The sequence below is a fragment of the Lathyrus oleraceus genome, chromosome 1, assembly GCF_024323335.1.
Source record: "Lathyrus oleraceus cultivar Zhongwan6 chromosome 1, CAAS_Psat_ZW6_1.0, whole genome shotgun sequence".
Lineage (NCBI taxonomy): Eukaryota > Viridiplantae > Streptophyta > Magnoliopsida > Fabales > Fabaceae > Lathyrus > Lathyrus oleraceus.
Genome location: NC_066579.1, coordinates 435,198,569 through 435,216,462, shown reverse-complemented (window position 1 = coordinate 435,216,462; position 17,894 = coordinate 435,198,569). Strand labels below are relative to the sequence as shown.

Here is a 17,894-nt window from a genome sequence, read left to right as displayed (position 1 = left end):
GAGAAATATTTTCAATTGGAATAGAGTCTTGAAAAGGAAAACGAAAGAAAACAAGGAATGAGTAACTTAGTTGGCAAAAATTTGGTGTATTTAGAAACTCAGAAACGACATTTTATTCAACAAATGATTTGTAATATTTTATATTTGGTTTGATCTATTAAAGACTCCCTAAATTGTTGAAAATTCACCAATTTCCCTTCAAGAAATTCACCAAAACCTATGGAATATTATGAACTGAATCTTGATGAACAAGAATCAACGTTTCTGATTTATTACTCCTCTTGTTCTTCACTCTTCAGTCGAGTGAATCAACCAACCTTGGTTTCAAGATTTCGGTTCATAATGCTAATTAAAAGAAACAAAATTGAATTGGGGAAGAAAGAGAGATTAGGGTTTTCGAATAAGAAAAAAGAAGAAGAAATTTCTCCAGAGTTTCTCTCTGCTCTCAAATTGAGAATTTTTTATTATTTGCAACTACAAGTATGTGTTATTTTTACAATGATAGGGGTTACTCCCTATTTATAGGTTTTGAGCTTGCTTGCTCAAACCAAAATACCTAATTCTGCTAATACTACAAAATTGCGCCTAAGTAAAAACCATGTTGAGGCTAACTCCTCAATAATTCAACACTTCGACAGCTAGGTGTTTCGATAATAACATGCTTAGACACCATGAATTACATTCTCAATACACCATTTAATTCATTGTGTCTAAGCTATATACATTCATCATAGACCTTAATTTCTTATACACTTCAACATGCACTCCTTTCATTATGATGTTTGTAATCTAATTCTCAGTTCTGCAGTGTTCCAAGTACAGCTTCGCATATGCTACTTGCTCTCGAAGATAATTGAACCTCATTTAGATATGCTTACTTTGTTCGTGCGCTATCGGATTCTTCACCAGATTGATAGAAGACATGTTGTCAATCTTCATAGTAATCGCTCCATAACTCTTCCCTGTAATATCTTCAACCAAATTCACCATCCATGTTGCTTGACATGCACATAGAGAAGCATCTATGCACTCTTCCTTACATGATGACAATGCTACTACTGGTTCCTTTCTAAAACTCCAAGCAACTAGTGCACCACCTAGCATAAACACATATCCAGTTGTGGATTTTCTATCCTCAGCATCACTACATCAACTTGAGTCGGTGTATCCTACTAGCTCGCACTCTTTTCCTTCATCATCTGCAGGAAACAAAATTCCATAATCGAGAGTTCCTCTCATATACCTTAATATCCTCTTCGTTGCTTCTAGGTGTGATACCTTTGGATCCTTCATGAATATGCTCACCATACCCACACAGTATGCTAGATCAGACATTATGTGACAAAGGTATCGAAGTTATCCAATGAGTCTTCTATACTGTGTTGGATCGACACCATCTTCAGCTGTGTTTTTCGACAGTTGAAATTTGGGCTCATCTAGAGTCGAAGTTGGGTTGCAATCTTGCATCTCAAATCTCTTGAGTATTTCGCATGCATATCTTCTTTGGTGAATCATCAAGCCTCTACTACTCTTGTAGAACTCGGTGCCAAGGAAATATGAGAGATTTCCCAAGTCTGACATTTCAAACTCCTCACTTAGGTCATGTTTGAAATCTTCGATCTCCTTCTTACAACTTCCTGTTATTAATAGGTCATCTCCATATAGACATAGTATAAGCAACTCACTATTGCTTATTCTTACATATACTCCATGCTTAGTTGTGCACTTCACAAATTCTTTATCCCTTAGGAAACTGTCTATCTTCTTATTCCAAGCTCTTGGAGCTTGCTTATGTCCACATAGGGCTTTATGCAGCCTGTATACCTTGCTTTCTTCGCCATGTGTCACAAACTCAGTTGGTTGTGCAACATATACTTCTACATCTAAGGGTCCATTCAAGAATGCACATTTCACATCCATATAACATATGTGCCAGTTGTTCATGTTTGCTAGACCAACAACCAACATGATTGTTTTAATCCTAGCAACGGGCGAAAAACTTCATCGAAATTGATTCCTTCCTTTTGAAGAAATCCTTTCGCCATAATACTTGCCTTGTGTCGAGTTACTTCTCCTTTAGGATTCAAATTCACCTTGTAAAAACAATCCATATTGATTGCCTTCTTGCCTTGAGGCAGTTCGACAAGTGACCAAGTGTTGTTGACTTCGATGGACTCTAGTTCCTCATTCATTTCTTTCACCCATTTCAAATCCTTTAATACTTTAGTTGCATTTACTGGTTCAACATCTGCATAGAAAGCATAATGTACTAGCTCACCTTCATCATCGACTGCATCATCTGATATAATCACACATTCCTACAACCTTATAGGCATGTTTCTTATTCTCTGAGGTCTGCTTGTACTTGCTTGACCTCTGACTTCTTCTTATCGAACTTGTCTTTCGACTTCACTTGTTGGTTCTTCACATAATACTCTCATTGAATCCTTCTTGACATTTTCAGTCCAATCACATTCCTTAAGATCATCTATGATTGTGTCCCTGTTGATCACTACTTGCTTGTTCACTAGGTCCAACAACTTGTAACCTCTAGTCAAATGATACCCTATTAGGATCATTTGACTCGACTTGTTATCAACTTTTCTTCTCAACTGACCTGGGACATTTCTTTGTGTTATAGATCCAAATACTTTTAGACGACTCAAGTTAGGCTTGATACCAAGCCAACATTCTTCTGGCCTGATTCCATCTAGCTTCTTCGTTGGACATCTGTTCAAAATATACATTATTATCGATACAGCTTCTCCCCATAATTCTTTGGGCATAGGCTTTCCTTTAAACATACTTCTCACCATATTCATGATGGTTCTATTCTTCCTTTCTGCAGTTCCATTCTGCTGTGGAGTGTAGGATGACACTACCTCATGCACAATCCCTTCTTTTTCACATAACATGTCAAACCCTTTCGACACATATTCTCCACCACCATAAGTCCTCATTATCTTGAGCTTTCGACCACTTTGTCGTTCAACCATAGATTTAAACTTGGAAAATACCTCGATCATTTCACTTTTCTTCTTGATCAGGTAAGTCGACGGTTTTTTTGACTAAAATCATCTATGAATGTGACAAAGTATCTATTACCTCCAATCGAATCCACCTGGATAGGGCCACACACATCAGAGTATACGATTGCACTACGCCAAAAAGGATTTTTAACAGCGCATCTTAGACAGCGCTTTTAAAAGAAAGCGCTGTCTAAGGTTAAAATAAAAATAAAACACGTAAAATGTTCTAAAAAAATAATGAAAGCGCTGTCTAAGGGGGGGGGTCTTAGACAGCGCTTTTAGAAAGCGCTGTCTAAGACCCCCCTTAGACAGCGCTTTTAGAAAGCGCTTTTAAATATAGACCTTAGTCAGCGCTTTTGAGGAAGCGCTGTTTAAAGTCTTTCAATTAAAAAAAAATTTAAAACCAAAAGTTCTGAGAGTGAGCGGGGAGGAGAAAAGAAGAAGAAGAGAAGAGAACCGCAAGTGTGAGAGTGAGCGGGAAGGAGAAAAGAAGAAGAAGAAAAAACCCGGGTTCAAACCGAATCAGAAACAACAACAACACAACGATGTCGTCTCCGTTCCACCGTCGATCTCAATCGGAAGGAATCGGAAGGAATCGAATCTAAGAAGGCTGTGTCCCCTGATAAACTCGCCCAATTGTGGACCGTTGATCCCAAACGAGCCAAGAGGTCCTTCTTTCTATAACCTAACGCACAATTTTGTCTAATGATACAATTTCCAATCTGGTTTTTGTATTGAAATTAGTTGCTGACTCTAATTTTCCCACCTCTCGCTACAGCACAAACTGCGACAAGGCTCGCCGACTCACAGCCGTTAAACTCCGACAGAGCGCCGCCGTTCACCTCCGTCAGAGAACACAAAGCCATTGCACTTCTCTATATCTATCTCCCTCTTCCTCAATGAAAAGGTAACTCACATACCCATTCATTTCTGCATTCTTGTTATAACTCCTTTTTTTCACTGTTTGACCGATGTTAATTTTTTGCTGGTAAAAGTTTAATGGTGATAAAATTTTGTTGATGACAAATTAATTGCTATTCTTCACTTGTTTCTTTTGATACTGTTGATGAGGATTATTTTTTTTTATCATAGGCTTGAGTTTGCAAACATGGTGTTTGTTGAAATGTCACAGTGACTTTGCTTATGTTGATTTTGAGTATAAATCGTTTATAGTTTTTGTAACATGTTTGAAAATATATATTGTTTGTTGAGAATGCATTATTTCTTGTTTGGTTGAATAAAAGTTCATCTTAACAAGCTCCGGCTCTGAGTCAAGGTGCTTCAAGGATTGGTTTATTATTGATGTGTAGGTAACATATGCTCAGTTTTAATTTGCAGAAGTTTATCCTTTAGTAGAAGGGATCCTGGAGTATAGAATATTTAAACCGAATAACGATATTTTATCATATGATAATGTTTCTTTAACAAATGAAAACGCTTGCTTTTGTTTAGGGATCATCTATTGAAGTTAGGTTTTATGAAGTGTAACTGTAAAATAGAGGACTCTTGCGGGTTTAATGAAAAAGGGAAGACTTGTTCAATTTAAACAAAAAAATTATTCTTTTGCCTATTAATAATGACATTCATTACTGCTATATTTTTCTCACTACACTGGCAATGTTGGCACCTTTTATGTCTTCAATATCATCATTAAATAAAGTTGTAATTTAAAAGTCAACAGAGAACATGACCCTTGGTACTCTGTTTCCCAGTTACATATGTTGTTTGTTTTGAGGGAAGTCCTTGGAATTTCCAAACTAGTCATATAGTTGCTTAGATTCTTAATAAAGTAGCTGGAGGAGATGCCACTCGATATTTTGCTGTTATTTCTTCTTTAATTTCAGTTCTTGATTTCTGTTCGAATTAATTTATTGTATGTAATTTCTGTTGATCATTTGAGCTTGTGTGAGTGGTTAGAAAAATTTATAGAAATAGCTTATGATATGTCTATAAGTTGTTTTCGAGTTATTGCAATAAGTTCTCTAGGATAACCTATGAAAACATTATAGTTTGTATGAAATAGCTTATTCATAAGTACTCAAAAGACAAGCGCTTAACTAAACTATTTAGCCAAGTATAACCTAACCTATGATGGATATCAGTGGTGATTTTTGTGCTCGCCGCAATGATAAATATTGGCCGACATTGTGGGTTTTTCCGCCATAATCTGCTATGGTGGCGTCACTAAGTAGCGGGTATGGCTGTATTTTTGCTCTCTGTCATGGACCACCATGGACAACACTTATATTATAAGTGCTTAACTAAGTTGTTCACTAAAATACATCTTAAGTTGTTTACCATATTGCATCCTTATGGTATTTGGTCTTTAATGTTACCAATATCAACATTTCCGGTGATGAAAAATTTATCAGCTCTAGCTTTGATAGCCTGCTGAGGGAAAGTATCTTTCTCTGTTTTGCATTTTCCTTCTTGTTTCTGTGATCTGACCCTTTGTTTTGAACATGAATGTAATCCAGTGAGGCATATATTTACTTTTTATAAAGCAAAATAAAGGACATGTGTTTTGTTTCTTGTAGGTTACGAGGACGTGGATAGTATCTATGCATCTAATGAAGACTTTAAGAACATGAAAGAGAAAGAAAGGGTTAGAGGGACTCATCTGCTGGAATACTTTGTCAGTAGGTGTAATGAAATTGGGGTAATATTTTTTCTGCTCTACTTGTGATTTTAGAAATTGTTTGGATAAACTTCTCCATAAGCACTTATGATAAAAGAAATATTTAAAGAATCTTGTAAAAACTAAGGTTTTTAAACAAGAATTTCTCATAGAAGTTGAAATTAGCTATTGTATCTTAATTTTTTTAGAAGCTGTTGTTTAACTTCTTCATAAACAGACAGATTCTTTACTGTCAAGAATCATTGACTGTTGGGTGAATATTGGACAACTCGTATTATTGGCCGTCAAGGAATATGACTTGTTTGATCTTCATCTGATGTACTGAGATTTATGACCGCTAGACCACATGACATGACTGTAGTGAATCTAAATCCTTCGTAAACATTTATAATATGCCTGCAGACAAGCTAAATACTTATATGCTTGTAGGTGTCCTGTCAAGCATGGATTAGGCAGGGCGACCCCAAAGATGTGATATTGAATGAGGTGAAACGGCTACGTCCAGATTTACTAGTTGTGGGAAGCAGAGGTCTTGGACCTTTCCAAAAGTATGTGCTTGGTCTCTTTTCAAATCATTGCACAATCTATATCCATATGCTTCTCTTCAATTTTACATTACTAGAATCTTACATAATCTCGTACTTGTTGTGGAATTTCGCGGTGTTTGAATTGTAGGTTTGGGTATGGTGACACCTCTGGGTTGTGGAGTGGATAAAACATGGAACCAATTGATTGATGGAAAATGTGGGATAAGAGCATTACGTTTGGAGGATCTCAAGATGAATAGTTTTGATTCAGAAACTCAGTTGACTACATTTGATCAATTGACTTCCAAAGTTGCCGCTGTTGTTCCCACCGGAACCAACAAGGGCGAATTCAATGAGGAACTTTGGCTTAATTCTAAGGTATAGCATTAATGTTAGAATAGGATTACAAATTGTCACTTTGTTTTGGTAAAGATTCTAGTTAGGCGTTTATAGCATAATCCCTATCATATATGTCTTGTGTATGAACTATGTTTATAACCAAAGATAAATGTCGGGCTGTTTTCATATAAGGTATAAGCTGTTTTTATATGCTATAGAGAGTTTATGGAAATAAGCTGAAAAGAGCTTACGAACATGTCAAGTGTTAGTTAATCTTATGTGGTATTGCTTTGGTTTTACGTATACATGCTGCATCTGAACAACTATTATGCTTATTGATGTCATTGTAGTATTGTGACATTTCCCTTAGGAACATCGATCAATGACAAGGTTTGTAGCATATGCTCTATGTGCTGCTGAGGAAGCTCTTAGAGATTCTAATTGGTTTCCCACTGAGCAGGAACACAAGGAAAGAACGGTATGCTATTTTTAATATGGTTGATTGATTACAACCAATTTTCGACAATTCCTTTGCACTGTATTTTAACTTCAAAAGTAACCAGGGGGTGTCTATTGGTGGGGGAATTGGAAGCGTTAGTGACATGTTAGACTCTGCACAACTGATATGCGAGAAGGTCAGTTTGTTGAAACTCACCACTACTGATTCTGAAATACTTTGATGATCTTTCCTCATTCAAGTGTTTCTCCACATGCTTTAATTATGATTGAAAAATGGTTTGTTAATTTGAACTTTTGTATTTGATTTTTACCTTTTCTCCCCTTAATGCAGCGTCTTCGTCGACTTAGTCCATTTTTTGTCCCACGGATATTGATCAACATGGCATCAGGTCATGTTAGCATGAAATATGGGTTCCAGGTAAAGAACTACTCTCAATTGATTGATATTCTATAATACAAATATAGTCAGCTCCTATAATTGCTGGATAGGCAACTGCATTTTGCTTTACTATCTTCTGTAGATATACTTTAAAAAAGAAATTCTGTAGGTATATAGAGTGAAGTACTCTTACCGTACTCGTGGTACTTACTTTTTTCTCATTATTCTGTTTCGAGTGAAATTTGTAATTTTCTCATATATTAATATAATATGTTTATGTATTTTAGTTTCTTAGTTATTGTAACTTAACACAATTTTTACTTTTAAACTTTTATTGGGATGTTGTGTTGTGAATTGAACAATTTAATTCCCTAGTAATACATTTTATAGAGAATTTCTTATTTTCTATTAACGTACCCGTACCTTGATTAATATAAAAATGGTGTATCCTGTACCGCTATCCGTACTCGTACCGGGTACCGTATCTGTACCTATGCATCATATGTGCAAATTATTGTATTTTAAGCGTGGAGATTATTTGTTCATTACAATATATCTTCTTACTCCCATGTTTCTTACTCTTTTAAGTTTAAATATTAAAGTAACATCATATCCACTGAGAAATGGTTAGCAGCCTTCTGAAACAAAGATATAACTCTTTTACCCATCACTTTGGATATAGTTATGTGACTTATGTCAAACATGTTTTACGGGATTGGTTAGTCAATCATGATATATCTCCTGGCAGAACAATTATAAGTTTTAACATATGTAAAAAAAAACATCTGAAAAATAAGGTACTAAAGCTGATTGCTGTTTTTGTTGCAGAGCTACTCACATATTTTTCTATGCTGACCTTTGTGATCATTATTAATCATGAATTGAACTTTTTCCCTATTCCTGAATACAGGGGCCAAATCATGCTGCAGTCACTGCTTGTGCTACTGGATCACATTCTATTGGTGATGCAATGAGAATGATTCAATTTGGGGATGCAGATGTTATGGTGACTGGAGGGACTGAGTCGAGCATTGATGCATTGTCAATTGCAGGATTCTGCAGGTAAATTGTAGCCACCATCCTGTGTTTTATGTTAGTGCCAACCACCATATTAGTTCTGTCCTTTGTTCCTCTGATGCTTTAAAACCTGATATTGGAAACTTGCAGGTCCCGGGCCTTGACTACAAAGTATAACTCATTGCCACAGGAAGCATCACGGCCATTTGACAGTGGCCGAGACGGGTTTGTGTGAGTATAACAACACTGCAGATTCGTTACTTATATTAATTAATTTGTTTTGCTTAGTTTTCATTTTCTGACTTCAAATTATTGGTTTGTTTGTCATGCTGCTTATATCCATGTTGTGTTCTTACTCAGGATAGGAGAAGGTTCTGGAGTCTTGGTCTTGGAGGTTAGTTAAAAAATTTATTGTGTATCTATCCCTCCAATTCCTCTTCAGTTATTTGTTTATAGTCTGGTCTTTCTTGTTTGTTTATATGTTTCCCCTATTGTTTAGGAACTTGAGCATGCTAAAAATCGAGGAGCCAAAATCTATGCAGAGATTCGTGGCTATGGGATGTCAGGTAATTTGTTGCAGGATATGCTAAATTTTCTCCCTAATCTTAGTTTTATATTAGATTGACTTCGTTTCATATGGATTTTGATTAGGGGATGCATATCACATTACTCAACCTCCTAGTGATGGGAGAGGTGCCATTCTGGCCATGACTCGTGCTTTAAGACAGGTTTTTTAATCATCCTATGTTGATTTGTATTTTCTACGTAGCATTAGAGGTTTTATGTTTGCTAAGCTGCCAACTTATCATGTATGCATGTTGTGACTATATTTTTCCTTTCTCCCCCACGTTTTATATATAGTATTATCCAACAAACTTCATACTCCAGATGTCATGTTTTGAGCGTGACAATGGTGTTGATTGAGATTCTCACATTGGATAGTGATTTAATTTGAACAATGGTTTATAAACCTGGAAAAAATGTGGTTTAAAACAAAAGTTTCAAAAATTTTCGTATACCTTAGACAGCGCTTTTGTAAAAAGCGCTGTCTAAGGGGGGGATTAGAAAGCGCTTTAGGCAAAAGCGCTGTCTAAGGGGGGGGGGGGCTTAGACAGCGCTTTTTGAAAAGCGCTGTCTAAGCCCCCCCCCCCCCCCCCCCCTTAGACAGCGCTTTTGTCTTAAGCGCTGTCTAAGGTATACCTAAAAAAATTAAAATAGGGGGGCATAGACAGCGCTTTTTGAAAAGCGCTGTCTAAGCCCCCCCCCCCCCCCCCCCCCCCCCTTAGACAGCGCTTTGGCCAAAAGCGCTGTCTAAGGTATACCTAAAAAAATTAAAATAGGAGGGTCTTAGAAAGCGCTTTTGGACAAAGCGCTGTCTAAGGGGGGGGGGGCTTAGACAGCGCTTTTAAGATTTAAAAAAGCGCTGTCTAAACCTTTAGCAGCGGAGGTTTAGACAGCGCTTTAAAGCGCTGTCTAAGGTCTTGTTTGGCGTAGTGTTGCAAGGATTTCCTTCGACTTGCTTCCTGCATCTTTGCTGAAGCTGTTCTTGTGTTGCTTCGTCTGCACACATTCCTCACATACTTCATTTGGAATGTCAATTTCTGGTAACCCTGAAACCATATTTCTTCTCTTCAGATCTCTGATGTCTTTGAAGTTGAGATGGCCAAGTATATAGTGCCATATCCATTCATCCCCACTAGCTCTAGTTGCAAGGTACTTGTGCTTCATCACATTAAGTTCAATCCTAAAGGTTCTATTCTGAGACAAAGTGCCTTCAAGATTAACTTCCACTTGATTTGAGAACTCTCATCATCTTTTCTTCTATTCGATACTTTGTAGTTCTTTTCGACCAACTGCCTTATGCTAAGCAAATTACTTTTCATGCCTAGTATGTACAGTACATTAGAAATTACTGACCTTTTTCCATCTTTCCTCATGATCAAAACATCACCAATACCTTCAGTTGCTAAAGTATTGTCATTTGCAAATTTTACCATGTTCTTCATTGAGATTTTCATGTTGACAAACCAATCTTTCCTATTAGTCATGTGTGATGAACATCTTGATTCCAAGTACCATTGGTCCTGTAATCTTTCTTCATCTCTTGTTGTGACCATTAGCAACATCTCTTCTTCTTTATGCTTTGTAAACTTTGCATCATTATCTTGATTCTTTTATTTTTCAAGACAATCACTAGAGTAATGACCATACTTCTGACAATTGAAACATTGAATGTAACTTTTGTCAAGTTTTCAGCCACCGCCTCTTTCTCTACCTGTAGCACCACCTCTTTGGTTACTTTGGTATGCGTGTTTTCTACGATTCGACCAACCCCTTTCTTGCTGATTTCGACCAGTCGAATTGTTGTAGCCTCTTCTACCTTTGTTATCGAACCACTTCCCTTTACCTTTCTTTTCTCTCGCTGATTGTGCATGTGAAGTCATATCACTCTTCAACTTGCATGCAACTCTTTCAATCATTCTTTGTCCATGAGATTCAAGTGTCCCTTGAAGCTCTTCCTTTGTCAACGTTGACAAATCTTTCGACTCTTCTATGGCTACTATCACATGGTCAAACTTTGGAGCCAATGACATCAAGATCTTCGAAAGAACTGATCTTGATGTCAACATTTCTCCATATACCTTGATTTGATTCATCGGTTTTGTAACCCTAGTGATAAAATCAATTATGCTTTCATTGTCTTCCATCTGAAGCAATTCATACGTTCTTTTGTGAATTTGTAACCTCACTTCTTTCACATTTTCTACGTCTCCAAACGATTTTTTTATAATTTCTCACGCTTCTTTCGCTGATTCAACATAACTAACCTTTTCGAAATTGTCTGCATCAACACATTGATGGATTATAAAGAGAGCTTTATAATCTTTCTTCTTCAATTCTTTGTATGCAGCCTTTTCTTCATTCGCCGCGTTTGCTCCGAGCGGTGTCACTCCCCCCTTCACAAGATCCCAAAGATCTTGATAGCAAAAAACAAACTTTATCTACTTGCACCAATTCTCATAATTCTGATTCTTCAGAATTGGGAGACTCGCCGGAAAATTCCCGTTCGGGTGATTCATCACCATCGTATTTTGCTTCCCACGAATTACTCAACGAGTGTTATAGAACCAGATGTTAAAAATTCACTAATTTCCCTTCAAGAAATTCACCAAAACCTATGGAGAATTCTGAACTGAATCTTGATGAACAAGAATCAATCTTTATGATTGATTACTCATCTTGTTCTTCACTCTTCAGTCGAGTGAATCAACCAACCTTGATTGCAAAATTTCAGTTCACAATGGTAATGAAAAGAAACACAACTGAATTTGGGAAGAAATAGAGATTAGGGTTTTCGAATAAGGAAGAAGAAGAAATTTTTGTAGAGTTTCCGTCTGCTCTCAAATTGAGAATTTTTTATTCTTTCCAGCTGAAAGTATGTGTTATTTTTAAAATGATAGAGATTACTCCCTATTTATAGATTTTGGGTTTGGTTGCTCCTCAAACAAAACCCAAAATACCCAATTGTACTAACACTATAAAATTAGGCCTAAGTAAAAACCATATTGAGGCTAACTCCTCAATATTTCGACACTTCAACACCTAAGTATTTCAACAACAATATATTTCGATACCATGAATTACATTCTCAACCTAAATTGCCTTATTTAAGTTGTTGTTGGTTTATAATCTCTCTCTTTTTTATTTTCAAATTTTCCGGCCTTTTGTAATTGAACAATAGTACTCCTTATACTCTATTGAATGAGATTCTTACTTATTGAAAAAAACGGTTTCTTATTCAATATCTTAGTCTTATATATAGAAAACAAAAACTAAAAAGAGAGCATTCACATTATGTTCTCAACATTTTTTGACATATTATTCGTTTGTGCATACGTCATTGTTATAAAGAAAATACTTATTTAGAGTATAGAGTTTGAATTAATAAATCTTGGTGAACACACATCCCTTTCTTCCACACCATATGTAGAAAAACACGCCGACTATATTGAATATTTCCCTAACTATAGAAATCCAAATCTTATTTTCCGCTGAAACGAGTGAATGCCTTAATCCAAGCCCTTCCAAGCCAGCCATGTTATCACTTTAGCACACATTAACTAGATTTGACACATTGACGGTGTAATATATATCCAAAATAAAATCAAAACCGAAATTACCAAAAAGGGTTGGGCGGCGCTTACCTCACCTTCACCTAACTCGTAAATTCCACGCGGCAAATATGGTGGCTATTATGGAAAACATGACATTATTAAACTTTACAACACATTACTCTTTCTTTGACTAATAAGACTTTTCTTATACAAATATACACCTTTCTCACTCTATATTTTTCAACGCATTTTTTTCCATTTCAAAACCAAAACTTGTTCTCCACGCCCTCTCTCTCTCTTTCTCTCTCTTTATATATAACACATCTTTGCCTTCAAGAAACTCACTTCTTCTCATTATCTCATAACCAACCAACACAAAGTTAATAATACTTGAAAAACTCTTCAATGGCTCGCTTTTACGCTATGCAAGTTGTTCTATTACTGATTATCTTTGGTTCCTTTTGTTCATCTATAGAAGGAAGACAACTACATATTCGTTCAGAAAAACTCAACAACAAGAAAGTGAATAAACCATCTTCAACGGACAGTTTGTTTCTCGCTTCACTCCCTAAGGGTACTGTGCCTTCTTCAGCACCAAGCAAGAGAGGTAACTCTGTTGAAGTTGACGAGAAGCTCGTTGCGCGTCATCTCATAAGTAATGAACCTGAAGTTAGGATTCTTCTGCGATCTGTTCCTAGTCCTGGTGCCGGTCATTGATTTTTTTAGTTCATATAGATCACACATTGTTTCATTTGTTTAGATTTCTGATTTTTTTTATAGATTATTTATATGTATAGGGATAGATGAATTGTATAAAGAGAGTTTAATGTTAGCATATATGTCTCTGCATTATTGGTTTAGGGGATTATTTGATATCATATTGTAGTTAGATTTATAATTATTGAGGGATAAATTAGTTTATATAGGAATGAATGAATGACATGTTTGTTTTCCACTTGACCAACTTTTGTTTTGTTCTTTCTGTATAATGCTTACCAAAATGACTTAATTTAAAATCAAACGTTTTGCGAAATTGTTGGTTTGAAACTTCAGAGGCACCATCGATTTCGAGTTGATTAGATTTTAGATTAAACTATGTTAGAGATAAAGAGCTGACCATAGGAAGAAGAAAATGTTGAAATATTTTATAGTTAAATATTATTTAATTATTAATTTTAATTATTATTATTTCAGTATATATATATATATATATATATATATATATATATATATATATATAATCGATCCCAAAAATGTCAATTTCAATCATAATAATAAGATGGAAGTAAAATGGTGTTTTTAGTAACTTTTGGTATTGTTCATGGATGTCTCCATAGTTTGACACTCCCACATAAAATTGTGGGTTGGATGCAATTTAATGGAATAAAAGACATCTCCTTGTACAGAAAATCTGATTCCCACTGGCATATAATGAGATATATTAGCTAACCTCTTGTCAAATGTCTTTTTGTCTACTCTGTTGACTTTGGTCAAGAAATAACTTTGGACAACCTGTACATTTTTACAATACTGTCAGATTGCCATATGGAAATCATTTGGTGTAGAGCCGATGATACTGCCCCCACTCCGTGTATCCATTCTCGCCCTAGCAAGAGATTATAGTTTACCTTGGATGATATGACCACAAATAAGGTTGGTCTTATTATTGTTTCTACAACAATGTTAAACTAGATAACCCCTAAAGAGTAACTCGTCTTTCCCTAATAATTGGACAAAACCATATTATAGGGTCTTAAATCCGTATCTAACATTCCAATTTTCTTTAACAGGAAATCTGACATCAAATTTACTGTCGCTCCTCCAGCTACCAATACTTTATTGCCTACTACTTCTTCAACTTTGGCTCTTAAAAAGAGGGGCTTCAAGTGTTATTTCATACCTTCGTCAAACCTTTCAAAAGAGGCTTTTTCTTCCTTCATGCAACCATTATTCGTAACATAGAAGCATAAAGGTTTATGATTGGTCATTTCCTCAACAAGATACGCATGTTCCTCTTTTTCCACCCCAATAACAGTTTCATATTCTATAGGCAAAACAAACACTATATTGCATATTATATCTAATTTGCCTTCTGACCTAGAGTTGAAGTTATCAGTGAGCATCTCATCGTCTTTGCATGACATAAGATCCTTGCCATTTGGTTTAACCACTTATGGCAAATGAGGGAAGAATTTTTCTTTTATTTCTCTCCTCATCACTTAATTTTCTGCCATCTTTGGTAGCTTACCATTTTTACTTGATTCCTTGCCTTAATGAGTCTCTTTCTTTTTCCTTTGATAACTTCTCCACTGAGTTCATGTCATTTGATTTTTGCCTAAATAATTTTTCGAACCATTTGAATACTTGTTGGAGATTTGGGAATTGTCATTGTATGATGAACCTGCGACCTCCTCAATTACCTTCCATTTATGCTGGTAAGTATTGGCTTTTATAATAGGTCGAATCCACTTGTCAACAGGGACATAAGTTAGAGGAGTGTAAGTTTTCCTCTGAATTTTCTAACTCCTTGAAAGTCCTTGATGTTTTTGGTAAGGAACTTCTTTCTTGTCAAAGGCAAACTGATGCTTTCTCCCTCCTCTGAAACTTTTCCTCGAGGGATGAGGCCTGCTACCTTCTAGGTTTTTTGCAGCCTCCTTGTTGAATACAACAATGCACCTAGGGCAAAGCATCACTTCAGACCTTTTTATTTTGTAGTGGTTCAAGAAATCGATTAACTCTTTCTCCGCACTTGGGCACACCACATTAACTTTTTCAACATGATCCAGCATGTTCACATCTTTCGACCTTTGAGTTGTGGTTTTTAGTGATTACAACAATCATGACGTCGACGGGTTCGACAAAATTCGCTTCTTTGACTTGTAGATGGTCATCGTCAATCTTCATAGGTTGTTTAGATTTCTCTCCAAACTTCAACCTTTCGTCTTTCAAAGCATTTGACTAGATCCATGAAAAATACACATTGAGAGGTTTTATGACCAAGAAAATTATGATACTTACATAAACCTTTTTTTTATCTGTTCCAATGGTGGTGTCTTTAGGCCTTCAAGCACTATGATTTGACCATCGGTAACCAAAAGATAAAAAAAATCATCACATTTGGTTACATCAAACGTATAAGTTTTGTTCATTATTACTAGGTTCGACCGAATTCCTTCCATTATAGGGTCTTAGGACCTTACAAAGGTCATGACTTTAGTTCTGCCAAATTAACCTCGTCTCTTAGAGACATTCAAAGACTATGTCAGATTCTTGATTGTTCTCATATATATATATATATATATATATATATATATATATATATATATATATATATATATATATATATATATATATATATATATATATATATATATATATATATATATATATATATATATATATATAGACACACACACACATACGAAAAAATTTCTTTTTTATGGTATTTATTTGACCTAGCCTTTTCAGCTTTCAACAGTTCGATCTTCCTAACCCTATCTTCTAACTGGGCCATTTCCATAAGGTATTGGGTATCTAGCTTCTACCTAATGGAATAATTTATGCCACATACGACCATTTCTACTAGCTCGTGTTCAGGTACTTGAGTAAAACATCTTGACTTCATTATACTAAACCTATTTAGATAGGCATCTATGGACTCAAAGAAATTTCTCTTCATGTTGGCTAATTCTTTCAGGCTAATTTTCGACTGACCTATATAAAACTGTTCATGGAATACCCTTTCTAGTTGATTCCAATTACATATGGAGTTTAAAGGGAGGATCGTGAACCATGTGAAAGCATTTTTTGTCAGAGAATTAGGGAAATATTTCATCTTTAAGTTCTCATTATTGGCCAAATCACCAGCCTCAGTCTGATATCGAGCAATGTGTTCAAAAATAGGCTCACCGGTGTCACCTGCAAACTTAGTAAATTTGGGAATCATCCAACCCCTAGGGAGTTCGGTTTGAAATACATACTCAGATAATGCAAAGTGAAATTTGTCTTATGAAGGTCGATATTAAGACCATTATGGACTAAGATTTGCTCGACCATATTGGCTAAGTCCCCCCCCCCCCAAATCATTTTGTTGGAAATTCCTAACTACTTGATATGCATCTTGGTTCCTATAGACCATCACTACTTCTGGGCCATTACGACCTAAATCTCCTTCGACTACCCTATGTATGGATTGTTATACAGTACCAATTTGAGAAGCACCAAATAAATAAGCAATTTGACTCATTTGATGCGCCAATTATTGATAAGTAAGTTTTATGTTTTGAATCAAAGGATTAAACATAGTACCAATTTGTTGGGTTAACATATTGACCATATCATGGTTACTTTCATCCATTTGTTGCCTCATAGACATGAGGGAACTAGTGGTTAGGGTGACATAACTATAGGGATATATCCTAACCCTCCTTGTGGTTGCGTCATTCAACTAGGATTACTTATAGAAGATCCTAATGCCAAATATGGATTAAGATGAGATGTCATGGTCATTGCATTATCTGCATGTGTAGATGCACTAGTTTGCAGTCCTGTTGTCATTACAGTTGGCATGCCATAAGGGTATTCCTTACTACCAGGGGTAACATGAAACTTGGAGAGAGAAAAAAAGGTTCAGGGTCTCATATAACAGTTTGTGTGACCCTAGGAGTAGTTGGAATACTTCTTACTTATGGCGGGGGAACCACCACTTCTGGTAATGTCTTCAAAACTGACATTTGGCTTATAACATGAACAGTTACTCCAGCGGAAGTTGAAGTTCCTACACCACCTGCCATCGTTACAATTGGTTGTTCATCTGTATCTGGAGCATCGTTTAGGGGAAGGATAGAAATTTGTGGTCGTGCCATCTCAACAAGAGTTTTACCACTCCTCTGACGCATACATACTTAGACATTGAAAACATTGAATGTATGAAGAGAAAAAGAAATTAAAAAAACACAAAAATACTGTTCCGCAAAACTTTAAATTTCTTGCACAAAAGGGTCCCACTGAGTGTGCCACTTAGTTTTTTTTGGTATTTTTAGAAAATCAAATCACAAGTTTTCATTCATTTAAAGGATTAAACTCGAAAAAATCCTCTGGATGATTTGTGCAAAATATTTGAGAAAGTATGTTTGTGCTCGGTTATGTGATGTTAGAATATAAATAAATTGGGTGGAAATCCCAATAAGAAAAATGTTGAATTATTCTAAGAACTAAAATAAAACAAAGAAAATGATAAAGTAATTGTATACAAATGCTTAGATTGCATAATTAAAAGAGGGAGCAGATTCATACATGTTCTCTCACAAACTTTTTTCTCTCTGTGACTTGGATACTCGAGTTCTATATAGGTCATTGATAAAAATTATGAACCTTTATTACATAATTGAA

General features: G+C 35.7%; 2 protein-coding genes and 1 long non-coding RNA gene across 3 annotated transcripts; all 3 read left to right on the top strand.

The window, feature by feature from the left end:
* Positions 1-3,617: 3,617 nt before the first annotated feature.
* LOC127115872 (uncharacterized) lies at positions 3,618-6,231 on the top strand. Its single transcript, XR_007800907.1, has 4 exons — positions 3,618-3,697; positions 3,808-3,936; positions 5,567-5,688; positions 6,097-6,231. It is a non-coding gene; the product is annotated as an uncharacterized LOC127115872 (long non-coding RNA).
* Positions 6,232-6,338: 107 nt separating this feature from the next.
* LOC127114876 (3-oxoacyl-[acyl-carrier-protein] synthase, mitochondrial) lies at positions 6,339-9,286 on the top strand (the record flags this gene model as incomplete). The annotated part of the gene is made up of 9 exons (XM_051046680.1): positions 6,339-6,572; positions 6,904-7,011; positions 7,097-7,168; positions 7,324-7,410; positions 8,282-8,433; positions 8,539-8,619; positions 8,749-8,782; positions 8,888-8,954; positions 9,040-9,286. Coding segments are annotated over 9 exons (921 nt in total), but the record flags the coding sequence as incomplete, so codon positions are not given.
* Positions 9,287-12,744: 3,458 nt separating this feature from the next.
* On the top strand, positions 12,745-13,467 carry LOC127080541 (precursor of CEP13). Its single transcript, XM_051020860.1, has one exon. The coding sequence runs from the start codon at positions 12,909-12,911 to the stop codon at positions 13,218-13,220; it is 312 nt and encodes a 103-aa protein (XP_050876817.1). The 5' UTR covers positions 12,745-12,908; the 3' UTR covers positions 13,221-13,467.
* The last annotated feature ends 4,427 nt before the right edge of the window (positions 13,468-17,894 follow it).